This window comes from Elephas maximus, chromosome 5 (genome assembly GCF_024166365.1).
Source record: "Elephas maximus indicus isolate mEleMax1 chromosome 5, mEleMax1 primary haplotype, whole genome shotgun sequence".
NCBI classification, from domain to species: Eukaryota; Metazoa; Chordata; class Mammalia; order Proboscidea; family Elephantidae; genus Elephas; species Elephas maximus.
Window position 1 is genome coordinate 163,552,562 of NC_064823.1, and position 21,558 is coordinate 163,574,119.

The window sequence follows — 21,558 nt, forward strand, 5'->3', positions numbered from 1 at the left end:
GGGTCACGTGGTTTGGTTGGGGCCATGTGGTACGGTGGTATGGTCGGGTCACGTGGTATGAACAGTTGGGTTACGTACAGGGGTCGGGGTCACGTGGTGCAGGGCAGCAGATGGAGGCGTGCCTGGCATGGGTGTGCCGTGGGGTTAGCAGCGGGGTGGGCGGGCATGCTGACCAGATTGGCAGGCCCAAGTGGCCGTCAGGTGGGAGGGCAGAGGATGGAGAGGGGCAGGACAGTGGGAGGTGAGGATGGCCTGGCAGCCTGGGAGCTCAGGCCTGAGTGCGTGGCGTCCGAGCTGCTGGAATGACAGACTACGCAGAAGCCACAGGCCCAGGCGTGACAGGAGGGCAATGACTGCAAGGGGTGGGGAACCCCAGTGTGGAGGAGGCGGGCAGCTCCAGGAGAGCCAGTGCAGCTGAGGCAGGGTGTGGCCCGGTTGGGGGCAGGGCCACAGGGACCCGCAAGGGGCCCAGGAGTCCTTGGATGTGGCCACCGAGGGCCTCTGCCACCAGATGTCTAGGAAGGTCACGGGGAAAACATGGTCGCATCACTCCTGTTCTTGAGCTTCTGAAGGGAAGCCCTGTTCAAAAATCACGCGTTCATTGGGCTCCTTTCTTATTTGAAGCACCCAGCAAAATCTAAGAGGCCACCTATGGTGAGTGATGTGGGCACAGCCCCGCGGGAGTGATTGTGAGATGTGTGTCCTCCCCGCAGGGAAGGGCGGGGGCAGAGGGTGGGCAGAGCCTCAGAATACCTTGCAGGCCTGCCTGGGTTGGCTAAGAGGAATTAGTTTGAACAGTCCCTGGCTGAAACTAGTTCCTTGGGTTTTGTAGCCCTGTAAATAAACCACAAAATAGTCCATCAATTCCCTGGAGCCTTGTTTTTCGCCAATGCCTTCAGAGCAGCTTGGACTTCTTCCTTCAGTACCATCGGTTCCTGGTCATATGCCACCTCTTGAAATGGCTGAACATCGACTAATTCTTTTTGTTGTAATGACTCTGTGTATTCCTTCCATCTTCTTTTGAGGCTTCCTGCATCATCGTTTAATATTTTCCCCATAGAATCCTTCACTATTGCAACTCAGGGCTTGAATTTTTTCTTCAGTTCTTTCAGCTTCAAGAAACGCAAAGTGTGTTCTTCCCCTTTGGTTTTCCATCTTCAGGTCTTTGCACATGTCATTATAATACTTTACTTTGTCTTCTTGAGCCACCCTTTGAAATCTTCTTTTCGGTTCTTTTACTTCATCAATTCTTCCTTTTGCTTTAGCTGCTCGATGTTCGTGAGCAAGTTTCAGAGTCTCCTCTGACATCCATCTTGGTCATTCCTTCCTTTCCTGTCTTTTCAACGACCTCTTGCTTTCTTCATGGATGATGTCCTTGATGTCATTCCACAACTCGTCTGGTCTTCGGTCACTAGTGTTCAATGCGTCAAATCTATCCTTCAGATGGTCTCTAAATTTAGGTGGGATAAACTCAAGGTCATATTTTGGCTCTCGTGGACTTGCTCTGAATTTCTTCAGTTTCAGCTTGAACTTGCATATGAGCAATTGATGATCTGTTCCACAGTTGACCCCTGGCCTTGTTCTAACTGATGATATTGAGCTTTTCCATCGTCTCACAGATGTAGTCAATTTGATTTCTGTGTGTTCCATCTGGCGAGGTCCACATGTATAGTGGCCGTTTATGTTTTGAAAGAAGGTGTTTGCAATGAAGAAGTCATTGGTCTTGCAAAATTCTATCATTTGATCTCCGGCATTGTTTCTACCAGGAAGGCCATATTTTCCAACTACTGATCCTTCTTCGTTTCCAGCTTTTGCATTCCAATCACCAGTAATTATCAATGCATCTTGATTGCATGTTCGATCAATTTCAGACTGCAGCAGCTGATAAAAATCTCCCGTTTCTTCATCTTTGGCCCTAGTGGTTGGTGTGTAAATTTGAATAATAGTCGTATTAACTGGTCTTCCCTCGTAGGCGTGTGGATATTATGCTATCACTGACAGCGTTGTACTTCAGGATAGGTGCTGAGCAAATAATCCGAGAAGCTGGACTATATGAAGAAGAACGGGGCATCAGGATTGGAGGAAGACTCATTAACAACCTGCGTTATGCAGATGACACAACCTTGCTTGCTCAAAGTGAAGAGGATTTGAAGCACTTACTGATGAAGATCAAAGACCACAGCCTTCAGTATGGATTGCACCTCAACATAAAGAAAACAAAAATCCTCACAACTGGACCAATGAGCAACATCATGACAAACAGAGAAAAGATTGAAGTTGTCAAGGATTTCATTTTACTTGGATCCACAATCAACAGCCGTGGAAGCAACAGTCAAGAAATCAAAAGACGAATTGCATTGGGCAAATCTGCTGCAAAAGACCTCTTCAAAGTGTTGAACAGCAAAGATGTCACCCTGAAGACTAAGGTGCGCCTGACCCAAGCCATGGTATTTTCAATCACATCATATACATATGAAAGCTGGACGATGAATAAGGAAGACCGAAGAAGAGTTGATGCCTTTGAATTGCGGTGTTGGCGAAGAATATTCAATATACCAGGGACTGCCAAAAGAACTAACGAATCTGTCTTGGAAGAAGTGCGATCAGAATGCTCCTTAGAGGCAACAATGGCGAGACTGCGTCTTACATACTTTGGACATGTTGTCAGGAGGGATCAGTCCCTGGAGAAGGACGTCATGCTTGGCAGAGTACAGGGTCAGCGGAAAAGAGGAAGACCCTCACCGAGGTGGATTGACACAGTGGCTGCAACAATGAGCTCAAGCGTAACAATGATTGTAAGGATGGCGTAGGACCGGGCAGTGTTTCATTCTGTTGTGCGTGGGGTCACTATGAGTCGGAACCGACTGGAGGGCACCCAACAACAACGACAACAAATAAACCGCAGACACTGTGACTCAGCAACACCCACCTCCCATCTCTGCATTAATGGTCGGTCCTTCTGGGCACGATGTGGTCTTCAGAGACCCTCAGGGCACACACTTGTGAGCACACATTTGTGGTGTCACGCTGGTGTTTGAGCATTGACGTGGTCTTTGGGGTGACATCCTGAAGGTGGAGCCCAGGGTGGGGCAAATAGTTCATGCGCTCAGCTGCTAACCCAAAGGCTGGAAATTTGAATTCACCAAGAAATGCCTCAGAAGAAAGGCCTGGCTGTCTGCTCCTAGACAATCAGCCACTGTACTGAAAACCCTGTGGGGCACAGTTCTGTTCTGATACACGTGGGGTCGCTGTGAGTCCAGTTGGCTCACGGCAGCTGGCTCTGGTCTTAGGACCAGAAAACCCTGTGGGGCACAGTCCTACTCTAACACACATGGGTTGCCATGGGTCGGAGTTGACCGTATGGCAACTTGTTTGGTTTCTTCTTTCAAGAGTGACCCCTGGCTCGCCTTGCAGGCCTGCAGGGGGTGCCCACCTGGAGTCCCCCCTTCCCGCCAGCCTCCAGAGAACAACTGTGCAGAGGAACCCACGTTGCACCCTGCCCAGGGCCCGGAGCCTGGGTTCATGGCCAGCCCCCTTAGTGCCGTGTGGAGCCTGATCTCAGTCTCCTCGTCTGTGAAATGGGTTTCTCAGCTGCCCCCTGAGGATTATGCTATGTGGCACCTGTGGAATGGTCCGTGTGTGTGACAGGAAGCAGCAAATGGCGGGTGTCTTCCTCCTGGTGAGGGCCCCTCCGCCCCAAACTGCTGCGGCCAGGCCCGGTTTCCTTCCCAGGTGCTCTCAGGTCAGGACTCCTCCCTGTGCCTCTGCCTTGGCACCCGCCCTGTGCCTGATAGAGGGGTGGGTGAGAGCCTGGACTCAGAGCCAAGGGCCAGGTCCAGACCCACCCTTCCTCGCTCGCTGTCTCCTCGCTCGCTGTCTCCTCGCTTGCTGTCCCCTCACTCACTGTCCACTCACTCACTGGCACTCACAAATGTTCCCCACTCACTGTCCCCTACTGTCCCTCACTGTCCCCTCGCTCACTGTCCCCTCACACACTGTCCCTCATTGCCCCTCGCTATCCCCTCACTGTCCCTCACTCACTGTCCCCTAGCTTACTGTCCCCTCACTCACTGTCCGCTCACTCACTGTTCCCTCACTGTCCCCTTGCTCACCGTCCCTCACTGTCCCCTCACCCACTGTCCCTGACTCACTGTCCCCTCACTCACTGCCCCTCACTGTCCCCTTGATCACTGTCCCTCACTGCCCCTCAGTGTCCCCTTGCTCACTGTCCCCTTGCTCACTGTCCCTCCCTCACTGTCCCCTCCATCACTGTCCCTCACTCACTGTCCCCTTGCCACTGTCCCTCACTGTCCCTCACTCACTGTCCACTCGCTCACTGTCCCCTTGCTCACTGTCCCCTCACTCACTGTCCCTCACTCTCTGTCCCCTCACTGCCCCTCACTGTCCCTCACTCACTGTCCCCTCACTCACTGCCCCTCACTGTCCCCTTGCTCACTGTCCCTCACTCACTGTCACTCACTGTCCCTCACTGTCACCTCGCTCACTGTCCCCTCATTGTTCCCTCACTCATTGTCTCTCACTGTCCCTCACTATCCCCTCACTCACTGTCCCTCACTTACTGTCCCCTCACTCATTGTCCCCTCACTGTCCCTCACTGCCCCCTCACTTACTGTCCCCTCACTGTCCCTCACTCACTGTCCTTCACTGCCCCCTCACTGTCCCTTACGGTCCCCTCACTCACTGTCCCCTCTCTCAGTGTCCCTCTCTCACTGCCCCTCACTCACTGTCCCCTCACTCACTGTCCCTCACTGTCCCTCACTGTCCTCTCACTGTCCTCTCACTCACTGTCCCCTCTCTCACTGTCCATCACTCACTGTCCCTCACTGTCCCCTCACTGTCCCTCACTCACTGCCCCCTTGCTCACACGTGTCTGTCCCACAGTGTCCTCGTCCCTGGCATGTACAACGTGGCACTGCTTGATGGGGTCATTGCTTGTGAACATCTGAGTTAGTGTGCCTCAGGGTCTCAAGACCTGGGAGGCTCTACAAAGTACCATAATCAATGCCACCACAGCTGGTTGGGGAGAAGGAGGGGACCCTCGATGTGGGGTACAGCCACCCTGGGGTTCTTCATATCTGTGTGCCCTGTCTGACCTCTAGTCTCTGCCCTCTCCTGTTTCCCGGATCCCCCTTCTCTCCCTGTTAGGCCTCATGGGGGAGGAACAAGGTGAGGCGGAGGCAGATCCCAGCCCAGTGGCCCATCAGCCCACCCACCCTCTGCACTGGGAGCCAGACAGCCAAAGTGGAAAAGGTCCCCCTTCCTCTCCCCAGGCGGCTTTCACCTGCTGGGGAAGTCCTGACACCTGTACAGACCCTGGTGACACTGAGGGGACAGCGCCCCATCTTACCTGGGTGGAGCAATCAGGTACCAGCCAGAAAGTGTCGGTCATGATAACCTGAGCTCAAGTTAGCCCAGGGCCCAGCAGCCTCTGTTGTCCTGGACAGCATGGCTGCCTCGGCACAGCCTGGCGCAGAGTTGGGAAATGCCCACCCACATGACTGCAGCCATCCGGGGCAGCGACTTTGCTCCCCGTACCTTGGTTTCCTTATCTGTAGCCCCCGCCCTGCACGCTTGTCACCAAGGTTAGTCACGTGCCACATGCAGGGCAGCGTCTGCATCGGGTACTTGCTCGACACCTGCTGGGCGCCATGTTGTCACTGTTTTCCTTCTGTTTTTTGTCTCGAAGTCTCCCTGGAGGCATACAGGTGGCTGGTCTGTTACCTGCTGCAAGAGAGCGCTCGAGAACTGAGCCGTCAGAGGAGCTTGGGAAGCAGTGACTTTGACGCAAGGAACAACTCTCAGGTATACACCAAAAACCCAAACCCGCTGCCTTGGAGTCGGTTCTGACTCAGCGACCCGATAGGACAGAGTAGGACTGCCCATAGGGTTTCCAGCTGCCGGCCTTCTGGTTAGCAGCAGGGTGCTTAACCGCTGCGTCACCAGAGCTCCGCCCTCAGGTGCGCTTGTGCCTAAAAGTTGCTTTTTATTAGTGTTTGCTCCCCATTTCTGTGCTGCTGTGTCCTCAGTACGTCAGGTGTCCTGGCGGCTCCACCCTCTGGTGTCTGGGACCTTGGGGAGTCACGTGACCTCCTCGCACCTCGGTTTGCTGGTCTGTGAAATGGGGACGGTGACACCTGCCTTGCTGACTGGGGCAGGGATGGTGGGCACTGTGTTTGGAGAGTGTGATGGTAGCCCATCACACACACCAACCATTCCAAAAGAGCCGTATCACGCCTGTGGTTATTGAAATTGAAACGTTGGGCTGTGTGAGCCGTCGGATGTAGTGGGCTCTGGGCCAGGACCCCAACACTCCCTAGTGACCACCGGGCGGTGGGAAGTTCCCAGGGCTCCCCTAATTCATGGAGGTCACCTGTTGCCTGTGCTTGTTGTCATTGCTGTGCTAATGGAGGCACCGTTGGTGTGAACAGTCCAGGGAAGGCTCTGGAATGCAAGCTGGTCCTCACAAGATGGTTTCACATTCTCGGAGCCATGGTGCAGAAATGGCCTGTTGCAGAGCACCCTGTTATGGCCTGCACGCCGGGTTATCCTTCTGGGATTGGAGATGGAGCCACACCTCTGGGCTATGCACCAGGGCATCTGTTTCCAGCTGTGCCTGAGTCCCCGGGAGCTGCCTGGAAGGTCACGGCCAAGCCCACCGTGCTGCCCTTTAGCCCGCGGTCCAGGTGTCGCATCCGGTCGCCACCTCTGTGTTCACGACTGTCAACCCTGCTCGCTAAGTCAAACTTTCTGGCCAGGGTCCAGGCCACCAGCAAAAGCTTGACTCATATACAGCCAGCGAATGGATGGAGCAACGCTTCCCTCCACAGAATAGAGACAGAGCAAGGTCAGCTTCGACTGTGAGCGCTGGTCCCCGTGGCTGGCGAGTCACTCCCCACAGCCAACGCAGGGCTGATGGTCTGAGTGCTGCAGGTGAGACCCCATTCCCTCCCCCGGGAACAGATACAGAGGTGAGGCTGGTGTGGGTGAGATGCCGTGTGACTCACACGTCTGCGCAGAGCAAGTTTCCTGTGTACCCAGAACAGGGCAGGCCCCTGAGAAGAACAAGAAACTGGGAGAGAGAGAGGCTCAGTTCTGGTTTGGTGGCCCAGGGAAGAGGCAGAGGGGCCACAGCAGACCGGCCTCCCAACGATGACCAGTAAATATGACATTTCTCGAGAGAGAAAATGAAGAAGAGGAATGTGTGTGGGGCGAGCGCCAGGTGTCAGCCCGCGTGACTTCACAGCCTTGTGAGTGTTGAGCTCGGTCATGCGAGGAGCGATTCACGTTTAGAGCTTTGTTAAAGAGCCACATCCTGACGTTTCCGTCACTGCAATGCAGGGAAGGACGGGTAGGCGGCCAGCGCTGGGGTCGGGCTCAGCCGGACAGGAGGTCACAGAGGTTATGGGGAGCCGAGGAGCACCAAGTGGAGTAGAGTCTGTGCGATGAAGAGCAAAGTCCCCAAGAGGGACTGTCCTTGTCTGGGCCTGGGTTAGATCACAGAGGATGCTCACGGGGAGCCGTGGGCCGCTCTGCCAGCCGAGAGCTCTCTGGGCTGGGCCGTAAGGGCTCTGAGTGAGACGCGGCTCCCTCCCGTCGTCGGAGCAGAAGGCCCGCGAGAAGGCAGCTCAGAGGAGGTTTACACAAGCCCGGTGTGGGACAAGCAAGTTAAACATGTCTGAATGGCTAAAGACACTATAAACAGAGACAAAAGACAAACAACAGATGGAGAAAGTCCCGCAGGACCCCTGGTTTGGAAAGAGGGTCTACAAATTGATGGAAAAAAGCAGCACTCAGCCTGGCTGGAAAACCAGCTGCTGCTCAGAGTCGCCAGCGCCCAGCACGAGATGCCACGGACGCGCACATCACCCTGTGTCCTGGGGCCGCCACCTTGGAGCCCCACGGCCAGGGGGCTTCCAGCAGCAGGAGCCCGTGCTGTCACAGTCTGGAGGCTGGGAGTCTGAGGTCCATATGTCTTCAGGACCAAGCTCCCTCCAGAGGCTCTAGCGGGGGATCCTTCCCTGTTTGCTCCGGGTGCTGGTGGCCCCAGGTGCTCCTTGGCGTGTGGCTGCCTCAGGCCAGTCTCTGCCTCCGTCTTCACACGGTGTCTCCCCTCTATTTATGAGGACACCCATCATTGGATTAGGGCCCTCCCCAGTCCACTATGACCTTATAACTTAATTACATCTGCAAAGATCCTGTTTCCAAAACGGTCACGTTCACGGGTTCCGTGCTTAGGACTTCAGTATATCTTTTTGAAAGGAGCCTTGGTGGCACAGTGGTTAAGTGCTCCCACTGCTAACCGAAAGTTTGGTAGTTTGAACCCGCCCAGCGGCTCCCTGGGAGAAAGACCCTGCGATCTGCACCTGTAAAGGTTACAACCTAGAAAGCCCGATGGGGCAGCTCTACTCTGTCACATGGGGTTGCCATGAGTTGGAATCGACTTTACAGCGCACAACAACAGCACATCGTTTTTGGGGTGCCGTTCGCCCCACAACATAGAGTAAAGCAGCGGCACCGACTGGCACCCTGGCCTGGGAAGCAGCCGCTCTTGTATAAGGTCAGTGGAGGGTGAGGTTTGCTGTGTCCTTGTGGGAAAGTTACTGCATGTTTGTGCTGAAATAAGGGGTGCGCTTGCTCTCTGGCAGGGGACCTTGGTCAACTTTACCCCCTCCTGCCAGTTTCCTGCTGGGACTGGGCACCTGCCTGAGCAGATACACAGGAGGCTCTTCAAAAAGAAAAAGGTTCTCATGTCACTTCCAAGTCCTCAGACAGGTGTGCGGGAGAAGCCTCCCCTGGCCGCCCTCAGCCACGTTCCTGCCTGTGCTGGCCCATCACCAGCGTCTCCGCACCCCTGCAGAGGTTTTTGTGCATAAAGAGATGACAAGAAGCCTTCCTTCTCCAGCCACACACAAGGCTCCTTCCACGGGTCGGCTCACGCACCTCCCTGACAGATAAATACGTGGGGCCAAGAGCAGGGCCTGGGGCCTTGGTTGGCAGTGGTGCCTGCTGACTCCAGAGCCTTGTTCCTGGCCTCTCGGGCACTGCTGATGTCTGCACTGGGTGGCTGGGGCTCACTTTTTGCCTCAAGTGTCCACTACCTATCAACAGTGCAAAGTCCCCAGAAAGTAAAAGGGTGGAGTGCCCCTGATCTGACTTGGTTTATCATATCCTTGTCAGGCTGGAGGCTTGTGGGGGTGGGGGCAGTAAGAGAGGGAAGCCTTTGGGGTGGGGCCCATGGGAGCGAGGTGGGACCACCCCCAACTTCACATGTGGGCTTGGCCTGGCTCCGTCCTCTCTCTCTTCCTCGAATCCCCAAGTTTTAATGCTGTGAAAATGACAGCTGGTCCTTAGCTACATTGAGCCCAAACGTGCCTCGTTAAAGTCCTCCCTGGGGACAAATGCCTCGTCTCTGAAGGGTCAGCTGGGACTTTTCACAGAGACCCCAGCCTCCCCAATGTCAGGGGCAGATGGCACTTTCAGGAGCAGTGAGCTCACGGGGAAGGGGCAGTGCTGTGGGTACTCCTGGCTGACACGCAGTCATTGGAGATTCACAGGACAGCCAGAAGAGGAGTGAAGAAGATGACCTTCTGGAGTCCCAGGGCGGTGCAAACAGTAAGTGGGCTCTGATGCTAATGAAAAGTTGGTGGTTTAAACCCACCCAGAGGTACCTCAGGAGAAAGGCCTGGTGACCTGCTTCTCAAAAATCAGCCATTTGAAAGCCCTGTGGAGCACAGTTCTCTGACAGTCACGGGGTCACCGGGAGTCAGGGAGATGGCTTGAGAGCAACTGCGGCAACGCCCCAGGCACCCCGCCTCCTGCTCCCACCCCAGCCCCTGTGTCCCGGGTCACAGCAGCTGTGCAGACACCACCCACCCCCTTTTCCAGATGGGAGCCCCATGTGAGAGAGGCACGGGATCTCCCACCGGCTTAGTGCACACCTGCCCAGCTGGGCTCTGACCAGGGTAGTCCTTTTTCAGACTCTATTTTTTTTTCTAGTTGTAAAAATACATGTAACGCAGCATTTGCCAACTCTACATTTTTGGGGTGTATAATTTAGTGGCTTCGGCTACATTAACCGTATCTTGCAACCATTACACATAATTGTTGCCAAGTTTCCTGTCACATCATGTTTTTGAAATGTGTTTATCCTGCCCTGCCATGTCCAGATGCTCCTTCCGTTCATGGCATTGTCCCCTGAGCTCCTACCACTGCGTCCCTGGTCACGGTGTGTGTGGTTTCTCGGGTGCACCACCGCGTCCCTGGTCACGGTGTGTGTGGTTTCTCGGGTGCACCACCGCGTCCCTGGTCACGGTGTGTGTGGTTTCTCGGGTGCACCACCGCGTCCCTGGTCACCGTGTGTGTGGTTTCTCGGGTGCACCACCGCGTCCCTGGTCACGGTGTGTGTGGTTTCTCGGGTGCACCACCGCGTCCCTGGTCACGGTGTGTGTGGTTTCTCGGGTGCACCACCGCGTCCCTGGTCACGGTGTGTGTGGTTTCTCGGGTGCACCACCGCATCCCTGGTCACGGTGTGTGTGGTTTCTCGGGTGCACCACCGCGTCCCTGGTCACGGTGTGTGTGGTTTCTCGGGTGCACCACCGCGTCCCTGGTCACGGTGTGTGTGGTTTCTCGGGTGCACCACCGCGTCCCTGGTCACGGTGTGTGTGGTTTCTCGGGTGCACCACCGCGTCCCTGGTCACGGTGTGTGTGGTTTCTCGGGTGCACCACCGCGTCCCTGGTCACGGTGTGTGTGGTTTCTCGGGTGCACCACCGCGTCCCTGGTCACGGTGTGTGTGGTTTCTCGGGTGTACCACCGCGTCCCTGGTCACGGTGTGTGTGGTTTCTCGGGTGTACTACTGCGTCCCTGGTCACATGTCCTTGTGTGGTTTCTCAGGTGTACCACTGCCGCTCCCTGGCCCTGGCCTTCATGGAATTCACCGTGGCCCAGCGGTTTCACGACTTCACGCACAGCCCCAGCGTACCACCCTCGTTGCGGGGTGTGCTGGGCCGACTCAGTGCGCTGTATGTGCTGTGGTCCCTGCACTCCCACCTGGCTTCTCTCTACCAAGGTGAGGTCGCCCCCGCCCTGGCACTGCCCCTGGGAACCCACACCCCTCTGGACACCCACTGTGACCTCTCCCCCAAAGAAACCTCTCACCCAACACTTCTCTCCAGAACTGCCCCAGGTGGGAATTGTGGGTTCCCTCTGGCTTTTTTTTTTGGGGGGGGGAAGCACTGTTTCTCTTGTGTGGCCTTGACAGATTCACTGCCCAGGTGTTTACTGAGCCCTGATCCCTGCTGGGGAGGTGTGAGCAGACAAGGAACATCTCAGGGCAGACACCACAGTAACAAGGGACAGAGGTGCCCAGGACAGGACTGAGAGGTCCCTGCTTCCATCCTATGTGTGTCTCCTGGACGCCTTGGAAGCCAGTTTCCTGTTCCACTCAGAGAGGTCTCCTGTGTGCTGGGTTCTAGAAAGAGCAGTGTGTCCTCCAGCCCCCAGGGCCCTCAGGTTGGGAGGCAGATGGCATGTGGGTGGGCATGGGGTCAGGCTGCTGGGGGCCTGGAGGGCTTCCTCAAGGAGGTGATGCCAGCAGGTTTCCCCCAAGGAGCCTTTTTAGACATGTTTTCCTTAGTTGCCCCACCCCCGATGTTTGTGCCTGTGGATGCACTCAGCACGTCCGTGCTTCACAAACAGCAAGGGTTTTGCCCCCGAAAACCACTGTTCTCCCACTGAGGCACCGTGAGCGTAGGCTAACAGGAAGGTATGAGGCACCCAGGCAGGGGACCCCCAGTGCAGAGGCAGGAACTGCGGATCTCTAGGAAACAACACGGTTTTCTCAACAAAAATGGTAAGAAAAGTAGGTTCTATAACAGCCCCATCCTCAGCGTGCAGTCCTCTGTCCTTGGACGGAGGAGAACAAACCCGTGTCACACAGGACAATCTGCTGCGGAGCGGGAGGGAGCCCATGGAGGCGGCCCCTCAGCCCCCAGAGAACACATACACCTTGCTCCATGTGCCCCGGTGCACTGGCCCTCATTCTGGCCCATGTGCCACCCTGGCTCCCGCCCATGCCCCCAGTGGAGTAGGCCCCACCTCACTTATTCCTTGGACCCAGCAGGCATCACCCAGGCACCCTCCTTGAGCCCTGGCAGGGGCGAGCCCTGGGCAGCCCACATGTCTTCTCACCTCAGGATGGGCGCTGACTCATCCTCTCTGCCTCTTCACCACCCTCCTTGGGGCGAAGCCAGAGTTCAACCCTTATTTCTGTCTCCTGGCACCTGGCCCTGTGCCTGCCTGCTCCACGCTCAGGGCTGAGTGGGGCAAGCACTGTGAGAACCCACCTTGTGCCCAGTGTGACCTTCAAGCAGGTCCTTCCGGGCCAGGTCAGCAGCCAGGGACACTCTGCACTGGACAATGGGCCCCCATAGGACAGACAGGGGTGCTATTAGCACCTCAGACCCCGGCATAACCAACACTGATCAACCCACATACAGGCGGCTACTTTTCTGGGGAGCACGCAGGTAAAATGATGGAGACAGCGATCTTGGACCTGTGTTCCCAGGTAAGCTGTGGTCACCTGTGTTCCCAGGTACGCTGTGGTCACCTGTGTTCCCGGGTACGCTGTGGTCACCTGTGTGCTGATATGTTCCCTCCTTTGCTTCCTGCACATCGTTTGCATTCAGCATTGTGAAAAACAGGAGAATGACAATATGACTCAGTCAGAAATTTCGACAGGATGGGGACTTTCCGGGGATGCCCTAGAATCTACCTGTGTCCAGCTCACTGACACACGGGTGGCGTGTCCATGGCTCTTCCCTGCTGCACTTCCAGTCGCTCAGCCTCAACTCAAACCGGGTTCACGGGGTACCCTGGTGTGCTGTATTCTTCCACTGTGTTACCCAGGAAACCAGCCCTCCCCACCCGTGCTCTCGTAGCACTGTCTACAGAACTTTCTAGAGTGATGCTAGCGTCCAGTATGGTAGCCATGGGCCATATGTGGCCATCAATGGTGGAAACGTGGTGAGCGTGACTGAGGAGCAACATTGTTCATTTTCGCTCATTTAAATTTAACCTAATGAGCCACCGGGGCCGTGGCTGCCATCCTGGACAGAGCTACTGTAAGTCTGAGAGCTGTTGCTGTACCTCAGGCAACAGAAAATGATCCCTGCCACTCATGTCAACGGCCTCAGGAGACTGACACAACACTTACCTCCGCCTCTAATTCCCCCTCTTAGTGTCCTCCACAGTGACGTAGTCAAAGGTGAGCCCTTGCCCAGGGGTCCTGGTTTCCACACCCATCAATGCACCTATGCAGTTCTGGGTTAGGGCATGTTTGCACAACCACAGGCACACACGTGGACATGTGTATGGACAGTCACCGTACACATGTCACATGTGTGTACATTCGCAGTGTATACGTATGGTTGCATGAGTGCATAATTATATTGTACATACAATCACATGTATATACAATCGCAGTGCACGTGCATGGTCACATCCACGCAGAGCCACAGTACACACGCACATTCACATGAGCTCACGGCTGCGGTGCACACACAAGGTTACACGCGTGCATGGCTGCACTGCACACGCATGGTCATGTGTGCGTGGTCGCATTGCACATGCACAGTCACGTGTGCACAATTGCAGTGCACAGTGGCCACAAGCGTGTACATCTGCAGTACACGTGCACAGTCATATGATGCATGGCTCCGGTGCACACACATGTTCTCGTGTCTGCACAGCTGCAGTGCACACACACAGTCACATGTATGCACAATTGCAGTGCACATGCATGGTCACATTCACTTAAAGAAAAACCTGTGACAGTGAGGGGTTTTCCTCTTATGTCACATGGAGGTGAATTGCTGTTCATAACAGGCGGAACAGCCGCTTCCCCGGCTCTCACCGCCCCACTAGGCCATGTGGCTGATGCAGGCAGACGGCCGTGCTGCGTCCTTCTAACATGCTCCACGTCTCACTCCTGTCCGCCACCTGCAGGCCCAGGTCCTCTTTCTCCTTCGGGGAGGCCCGGCCGGAGGGAGGGAGCCAGCTCCCCTTTAGACCAGCAGCCTATGGGCAGGCTGCCATTCCTTCACGCCTTGTCTGTGAACACTCTTGAGCTTCCGCGGCAGAGTTGAGTGATTGCCACAGAGACGGTGCAGCTATAAAAATTACCCCCTGCCCTTTAGGGGGCACGTTGCTGACCCCTGGTCTGACAGAGACTGGGAACCCAGTCCTGCAAATGGGTCCTGGTGGACAGCGCTGGCCTCTGAGGGCAGAGGGTGGGCGCTCTTCAGGGCGAGTGGACTTGTGTTCTCAAGAGCAGTGCCGAGCTGTGGAGGCAGACTTGCTTCCTCTGCCCGCCGTGGCTGGCCGCTCCCTCCTAACCTCCAGCCTCAAAGCTACCCCCATCCAGGGGTCCAGTCAGTGCAGCCCCCTCACTGGAAAATAGTTCTATTAAGGAAAGAATTCTCTTTGCCTTGCAAGAAAGCCCTTGGGAGTCTACTGATACAATTCCACTTGTTGTGTTGAAAAGTACTTTGTGTAAGGAATAAGGGAGTGATGTGTTACGACTCCCCCAGGTGCTCACACATGCCTCCGGGGTGACCCTTCTCCTGTGTGAATCGCGCTGCTCTGCGCCAGCGGCTCCTGGCTAGTCGGCGAGACGCGCTCTGCAGACGGTTGCTGGTTAGTGAGCTGTAGCGCTGTCACTAAGAGCGGGCCCTGCCGTGGTGAAGGCCACATGGTGCCATAGGACAGTACAAACCCAGTGTCCCATGGCCCGGGCCAGCAGAAGGATGGCACGTCAGGGTCAGGGCCTTTTGCCCGGTCCTGGCAGCAGCCGGGCTATGGTCTGTTACCGTGGTCACCATGGCGACTCCCCGTTGCTAAGCGTGTGGGCTTTGTTGTCAAACAGCTGAAAGGTGATGCAGTAGCCCTGGTGGACGTGCTGGCCCCTCCCGACTTTGTCCTGGATGCACCGATTGGCAGGGCTGATGGCGAGGTAAGGAGAAACTGCCAGCTCAAGCTGGGTGTGGGGGGCGGCGCGTGCAGCCCGTGGGTGCTGGGTGGGGGTGGCGCGTGCAGCCCGTGGGTGCTGGGTGGGGGCAGCGCATGCAGCTGGTGGGTGCTGGGTGGGGGGGGTGGCACGTGCAGCCTGTTGGTGCTGGGTGGGGTGGCGTGTGCAGCCTGGGTGCTGAGCGGGAGCGGCCATGCAGCTGGTGGGTGTTGGGGGGGGCGGCGCGTGCAGCCTGGGTGCTGGGTGGGGGCGGCGCATGCAGCCTGGGTGCTGGGTGGGAGCCGCAGCTTCGCCCAGGGGCCAAAAGGCTTGCTGCAGGGCCTGGGGTGACCAGAGGTTCCAGATGCCCCCGGGCGTTGTCACGCTCCGGGGCAGCTTGCCGACAGCGGTCAGTGCCGGGAGTGGTCTAGAGATGGGACGTGTGCCCCGTCCTTCACCACCCCGCCAAGGTGAGCTGCCTTCCCCCAGCCTAGTTTCAGATATAAACTAGGGTCCCCCAGTCCAGGCCAACAGAAAGTACAAGGGAACAGCGCCATATGCCTGCTCTAGTGACAGGTTTGCCTCCGTGAAATGGGGAGTGGTGACACTGCCCAGCCCTCAGAGATCAATCCGAGCCTAGGCAGAGTCCTTCTTCTTACACCCTCCCCTTCCCCAGTGGCTCACTCCGGTCCTGGTTTTCTGTTCATCCCTACAGTGTGGCCCGGAATTCCAGCCACACAACCCAGCACCTCACACCCAGCGTGATCCAACAACACCTGGGTGCCCCCCCCCCCGCCCCACTTCTTCTCTGATTTCCTCATCACACTCCTCTGGGGTATCACGCCCTCCAGCCCCTCTCTGTCCCTGCAGCCTGGAGCCTCCAGCAGGTCTGTGCACTCTGACCCTGCCCGAGCTGTCAGCCAGGCCTCCTTCCTCACACAGCTGGGCTCCCCCAGTGGCCTCCCTGGTGCTCCAGAGTGAGTTTTTAAAAAGCGGATCGGCTCAGGGTGGTCCGCTATAGAGCCCTCCACCAGCATCCCGCACATTTGAGGGAACACCCAGGTTCCTCCCCACACCCACCAGCTGCCGGCCCGCCCGGCGCAGCCTGACTGTCCAGCGCCATTCTTTACCATGCCTCCTCCCGCCCCAGCTCCAGATTCATCCTGTTGTGACACTCAGGCTCGTTCCTGCCCCAGGGCATTTGCACCTGCTGCTCCGCTGCCTGGAGCACTCTCCCTCCATTCCAGTCCAAACCAGATGCCATCTCCTCAGAGAGGCCTTATGCGGCCACAGCCAGCACATTCCACCCTGCTGTCACACCGCCTGTCCTGTGGTGTGGCCTGTGCGTCTCAGTTACCTGGTCCTGCTATAAGAGACACACCACCAGTGGGTGGCTTAAACAGACCAGACGTTTCTTTTCTCGTTCGGGAGCTACAAGTGTGAAATGAGGGCTCTGACTCTAGGGGAAGGCTCTGTCTGTCGACTCTGGAGGAAAGTCCTTGTCTCTTCAGCCTCTGCTCCTTGGCTCCTTAGTGATCTTCCGGTGATATCTCTCTTCCCCCATCTCCGCTTCTATTACTTAATCTGTTCTTTTATATCTCGAAAGAGACTGATTTAAGACACACCATACACAAATACGGCTAACTAACACAACAAAGAAAACCCATTCCCAAATGGGATTATAACCACTATGACCCACTGCCGTAGAGTCGATTCCGACTCATAGTGACACTACAGGACAGAGCAGAACTGCCCCATAGGGTTTCCAAGGCTGTTGTCCTTATGGAAGCAGGCTGCCACGACTTTCTCTTGCCGGGTGGCTGGCAGGTTCGAACCGTTGACCTTTCACTTAGCACTTGATCACTTTAACCTCTGTGCCACCAGGCCTCCTTATAACCACTATAGGGGTCAGGATTTACAACACATATTTTCGAGGGACACAATTTGGTCCATAACACTGTATGTGACCTCTGCTGGGCATTGATGCCCAAGCCTTGGCACCAGGCCCTGTCACCCTGTTTACTTGACATCTCCATGATGGAGGGCCCAGTGGCAAGAGGACCCTCTGGTGCCAGGTTCAACAGTTAAACCCCAAGATGTGAGGGACATCTCCCGACAGGCTGGTTTATAGAGTGCACATGCCCCGGCTTCTCAGGGACTGCTGTGTTAACCAGGTGCCGCCAGGTAAGGAGCTCATCGTCACCCAGCCGGCGCAGCTGTAGCGGGTTATTTGACAGTCGTGAAAGGAGGCGTAATGTGCCGGGCTGTGAAATGTAATCTCTACCTTGTGACCTGTGGGAAAGAAGCCTGAATCCAGGTCTCCTTGGGAGCCAAAAGCAGCAGAGTTTTGGAGGAGGAACTGATGAGTGTGTTTAACAGGTGCAGAAAGGTGGTTTCTTAACAGTACAACCTGTCATCATCAGCTGACGCAGTCGAGGCTGCAGCTGGCAGAACAGGCGCCTCTCGTGCTGGGTGGTGCGGGGCATGTCCCTCTCGTGGCCTGTGATTCTCATGACCCCCACGACCCCCATGAGTCAGGAACTGCTCCCCCGCTGAGTTTCCAATGCGGCAGCTCAGGCAGAAAGCAGCGAGGGTTCCTGTCGTACATCGAGGTCAGTCCACTGAGCTGCTGGCGGGGCAGGGAGAGAGACAGCGGCGTGTGCCCAGCGGGCTGGTGGGCACCCAGGGACCACACGGCATGGACACGCTGCCCTCCTAGCCCGACACACCGCCCTCCTAGCCCAACACGCTGCCCTCCTGCCGCCTGGCTGTACCCACTCGTGCCAGCCCGCAAATGCGGACGCGAGAGCACAGATTCCAGAACACACGGCACGCAGACCTGCCCAAATTCCATGACACTGCAGTTTTATTACAAATCAGAACGTCTGCCTTCTGCCATCATTCCCTGAGAAAAGGCCAAGGGGCTGCTTTTCATCATAAGCAGGCTTTATGGTATTTTATAAGTGCATTTCCCCATTTTTTTAACCAAAAAAGCAAAAAGTTTATATGAAACCTAAACTGTTAAGGTTTTCCTAGCAGGTGACAATGCAGCGTTTCCCGTTTCTAGCAGAAATTTTGGGGGTGGTGCGCACGCCGTCGAGGGGCCCCGGGTCATCTGGTCGCTGTCCTTCCTCTCATGCACCTGTTGTCTGCAGCTCTACCGGAACCTCTGGGCCGCCGTCCTTCAGGAGAGCAAGGTGCTCGAGCGGGCCTCATGGTGGCCCGAGTTTTCTGCCAAGAAGCCCGTCGTCGGGAGTTTGAAACCAAAGCTGTAGCGAAGCCGGCATGCGTCCTGGCCAAACTGCTGGTCGAGACCCGGGTGTCAGATTCTGGTAGTTCCAGAAAACCCCGGGAAAGGCCAACACTTTCTGGATGTCCCCTGCATTTATACTGGCTGCGTGTCTCCTCGAACCCTGACCAGAGACTCGTGTGCCCTGGGGCTGGCCATGCTTGGGAGCACGTTAACTGGGGATCGTGGCTCACAGTAGAAATAAATTTCGGAAGATCAAGTGGACTATGTCTTTTTAAAAATTTTTAAACATTCTTTATCATCAGAACTTTACACATTCTAAGAAACTTAAAGATCAAGTCTTCTGATGGGCTATGTTTTTTTGATAGTTAGAGCTTTGCAAATTCTAAGAAAAAAAAATAAAAGATCAAGTCTTCCTGATGAGCTTTTGGGTTGATTTTGATAATTAGAACTTTGCACATTCTATTTTCAGGCACAGATGCCAACTGTAAAATAGGCTGCTCACATTTAGGGATTTTTCTACCAGAGGATCTTTTTTACGAGGCTCTGCCGCCCCCAGGACAAGTGATGCCAATACGGTCCTTTAACAGCAGCCTCATCCCACTGCACGAAGTCCCCTGTCCTGGCTGGGCGGTCAACGCAAGCTTCCCCAGGCAGCATGTGCAGCTCCACCTCGGCACCGTGTTCCCACGGCCTCCCTCCCTGAGGGCACAGGTGCCAATAATAAACCTGGGGAGTGCCAGGTGTGGAGAGAGACACCAGTCACAGCAGACCGGCCCGGCTGGCTGCTGGCCCCCAAGCACTCCTGGGGGGCCCCGTGGGTGTCCGCCATCCCCCGTCCTCCTTCCCGGAGCCCCAGTCCTGCCCCATTTCTCTCTGCCCACACGAGGCAGCCCTTTGTCAGGGAGCTGGCCCCCAGGTCCAGGCTGGGCCACCTGGCCCGAGTGTCTTGGCCTGTCCAGTTCTCTGCCCAGCTGTGCGTTGGGGTGCGTCCAGACCGAGGGTACGGGGATATTGTATCTTAGGACGTGCTGGGGCCTCTCGCCGTCACCGGATGGCCTTGGGGAAGCTTCGTGCCGTTTGGATGCTGCCACCATGAGCAAAGAACCCTCAGGTCGGAGCCAACTTGGGCAAGGCCGGGACAGCTGTGGGGACCCTGGACACAGAGAAAGCAGCACAGCTGCCGGCGAGGCTACCCTGAGGCTGAACACCCTCTGGCCTTGCAGGCCGGTGAGCTGGACATGACAGAGCCCATCCTGAGCCCCGGCGTCTGACTTGGCCTGGGTGGGGGCTGCTTGGCCCTGCAGAGCCCCCCAGAAGAGCCCAGCCAGGCTGCACCATCAGCCTCTGGCCTGGAAAGTCCTGTGATGTTGGGGCTGCCCGGTGACCCAGGGACATTCCTGGCTTGCTCTCCAGCCCCATGGGTGGCCCTGGCTGTCAATGAAACTTCCATTAGGGCTTTTTCTCAGGCTCAGAACTTTGATCCTGTATCCCCAGAGGTCAGCAGGGGTGTGGTCTGAGGCTTGGTGTTCCGCCCACTTCCAGGACTCCTGCCCGAGGCCTTAAGTCCCTTCAAGTGGGAGGACGACCTCAGGCAGTCTCCATCCTGCCGGGCGCCCAGGTGTGGCCAAGAAAGTGACTCCATCAGCTTGGGGATGCTTCGAGGATGAAAGGACCCCATTCCTGAGTGGTCCCTGAGGATTGGTAGTGACTGTGTAAGGCAGTGACTCAGTTTACCCGCTTGCTTGTGGGCTGCCAGGCGGGGCTCACTCCTGGGTGGCTCCATCTCAGCTGTTGACGCTGGTTGAGGACTGCAGTTTGCCTTACTTCCGATTCTGTTCACGATCCCCTTTGCATTCTCCCGAGTGAGAGGCAGCTGCAGTGCACTGAACTGTTTGCTTTACAGAGAGAACCTGCTTTTGGTCTTAGTGGGACAGGACGCTTGGGGCGCAGAACTGAGGCTCTGTCACCTTCCTGGGGTTGGTTCTGGGGTGCATCTGCTCAGTTTGCTAGAACCCTTGCCATCGCTTGGCATTTTTCATCTCCAGGTTTATGAAAATAAAACGATTTTTCAGGAACGTTTTTCTGTGTCATCTGCCTTAAAGATCCTGGTCACCTGTCTTTTCTGTCCACCAGAGGATGTTGTAGGGCAGTGAATAGTGCAGACAGGCTGTGGAGTTGGGCTCAGGCTCCAATCTTTCCTGACTTTGTCACTTGCCCTGTGGCCTTGGTCCTATTTTCCTGTCTGTCCCTTTCCCTGCCCACCTGTGACCTGTGCCCCAGGAGGAACTGGTGGGCATGCTGCCTCCACCATGCCTGCCAAGACCCTCTGTCTGCCTGGCACTGACTGGCTGTGGTCAGTCCCTGGGTCAGAACCAGGTCTGAATTGTCCAGCTCCCAGCACTGAGCACACGCAGAGGGAGTACATGGCCAGTGCTGAATGAATGAGTGAATGAACAAACAAGTGAGTGAATGAAGAAGTGAATGAGTGAGCGAACAAATGCGTGTTCCAGATGGGGAAACTGATGTGCAGAGAGCTGACATGGCCAGCCTGCAGCCCCTGAGAGGAAGGAGAGGGGCCACAGTCACCCCTTACCGCCACTGGGAAGGAGCCCCCAGGCTCAGGTCTGGGGCCCTCCTCGCCCTAACATCCTGTGAGTCACAGACATGACCACAGTGCACAAAAAGGACACGAAGAATCAGTCTCACTGCCTTGTTTCCTGTTGGATGTTTTGCAGCAAACTCTTCCTTCTAGTACATTCCTTCTGTCCGCGCTCCTTGCAAACACTCCTAGCCTAGATGCTGAGACTGGGCTGAGGTTCACGGAGACCCCCAGAGAGTACTAGAAACCACACAACAAAACGTGGTGATTCTCATGGAGTGTTTGTATGTGTGTGTATGTGTGCATGTACACACCTGTGTATGTCACAGATTCAAAAGGACAACGGACCGTGTTAGGGAAGAGAACACAAAGCATATGTGGGGTATTTTATCCTCACGAGGACTTTCAAAGCCCCGTGGACCTCCGCTTGGTGGTCCCACAGTGTGCTTCCAGCCACGCATCAGACGGGAGGCCGTGGGAACAGCATAAGATGCCCCCATTCAGAACCAGCAAAAAGATCTCAGGGCAGGCAGCTGGTTCAAAGACCCACTAACAGAAGGGGCCTTGGCAGAGGTGGGGACAGGGGTCGCATCCCTCCAGGGCCCCGTCTGTAGCCAAGGTGGTGATGATGGTGATAGTGAGGACCACAGCCCTGTGGGTGTGCAACCCCCAGGCCTGCCTGG

General features: G+C 56.0%; 1 protein-coding gene across 7 annotated transcripts in view; it reads left to right on the plus strand.

Annotated features, from left to right (window-relative positions):
* Window positions 1–20,342, plus strand: part of ACOX3 (acyl-CoA oxidase 3, pristanoyl) — an 86,983-nt gene extending 66,641 nt beyond the window's left edge. For 2 of the 7 annotated variants that reach the window (XM_049886680.1, XM_049886679.1), the window contains 6 exons: window positions 5,708–5,823; window positions 10,913–11,087; window positions 12,517–12,584; window positions 14,943–15,029; window positions 17,447–17,635; window positions 18,179–20,342. In XM_049886680.1, coding sequence (XP_049742637.1) covers window positions 5,708–5,823; window positions 10,913–11,087; window positions 12,517–12,584; window positions 14,943–15,029; window positions 17,447–17,635; window positions 18,179–18,298 — 755 coding nt within the window. In that variant the 3' untranslated portion in view covers window positions 18,299–20,342. The other 5 variants (XM_049886681.1, XM_049886682.1, XM_049886683.1 and 2 more) reach the window with 5 other exon arrangements.
* The last annotated feature ends 1,216 nt before the right edge of the window (window positions 20,343–21,558 follow it).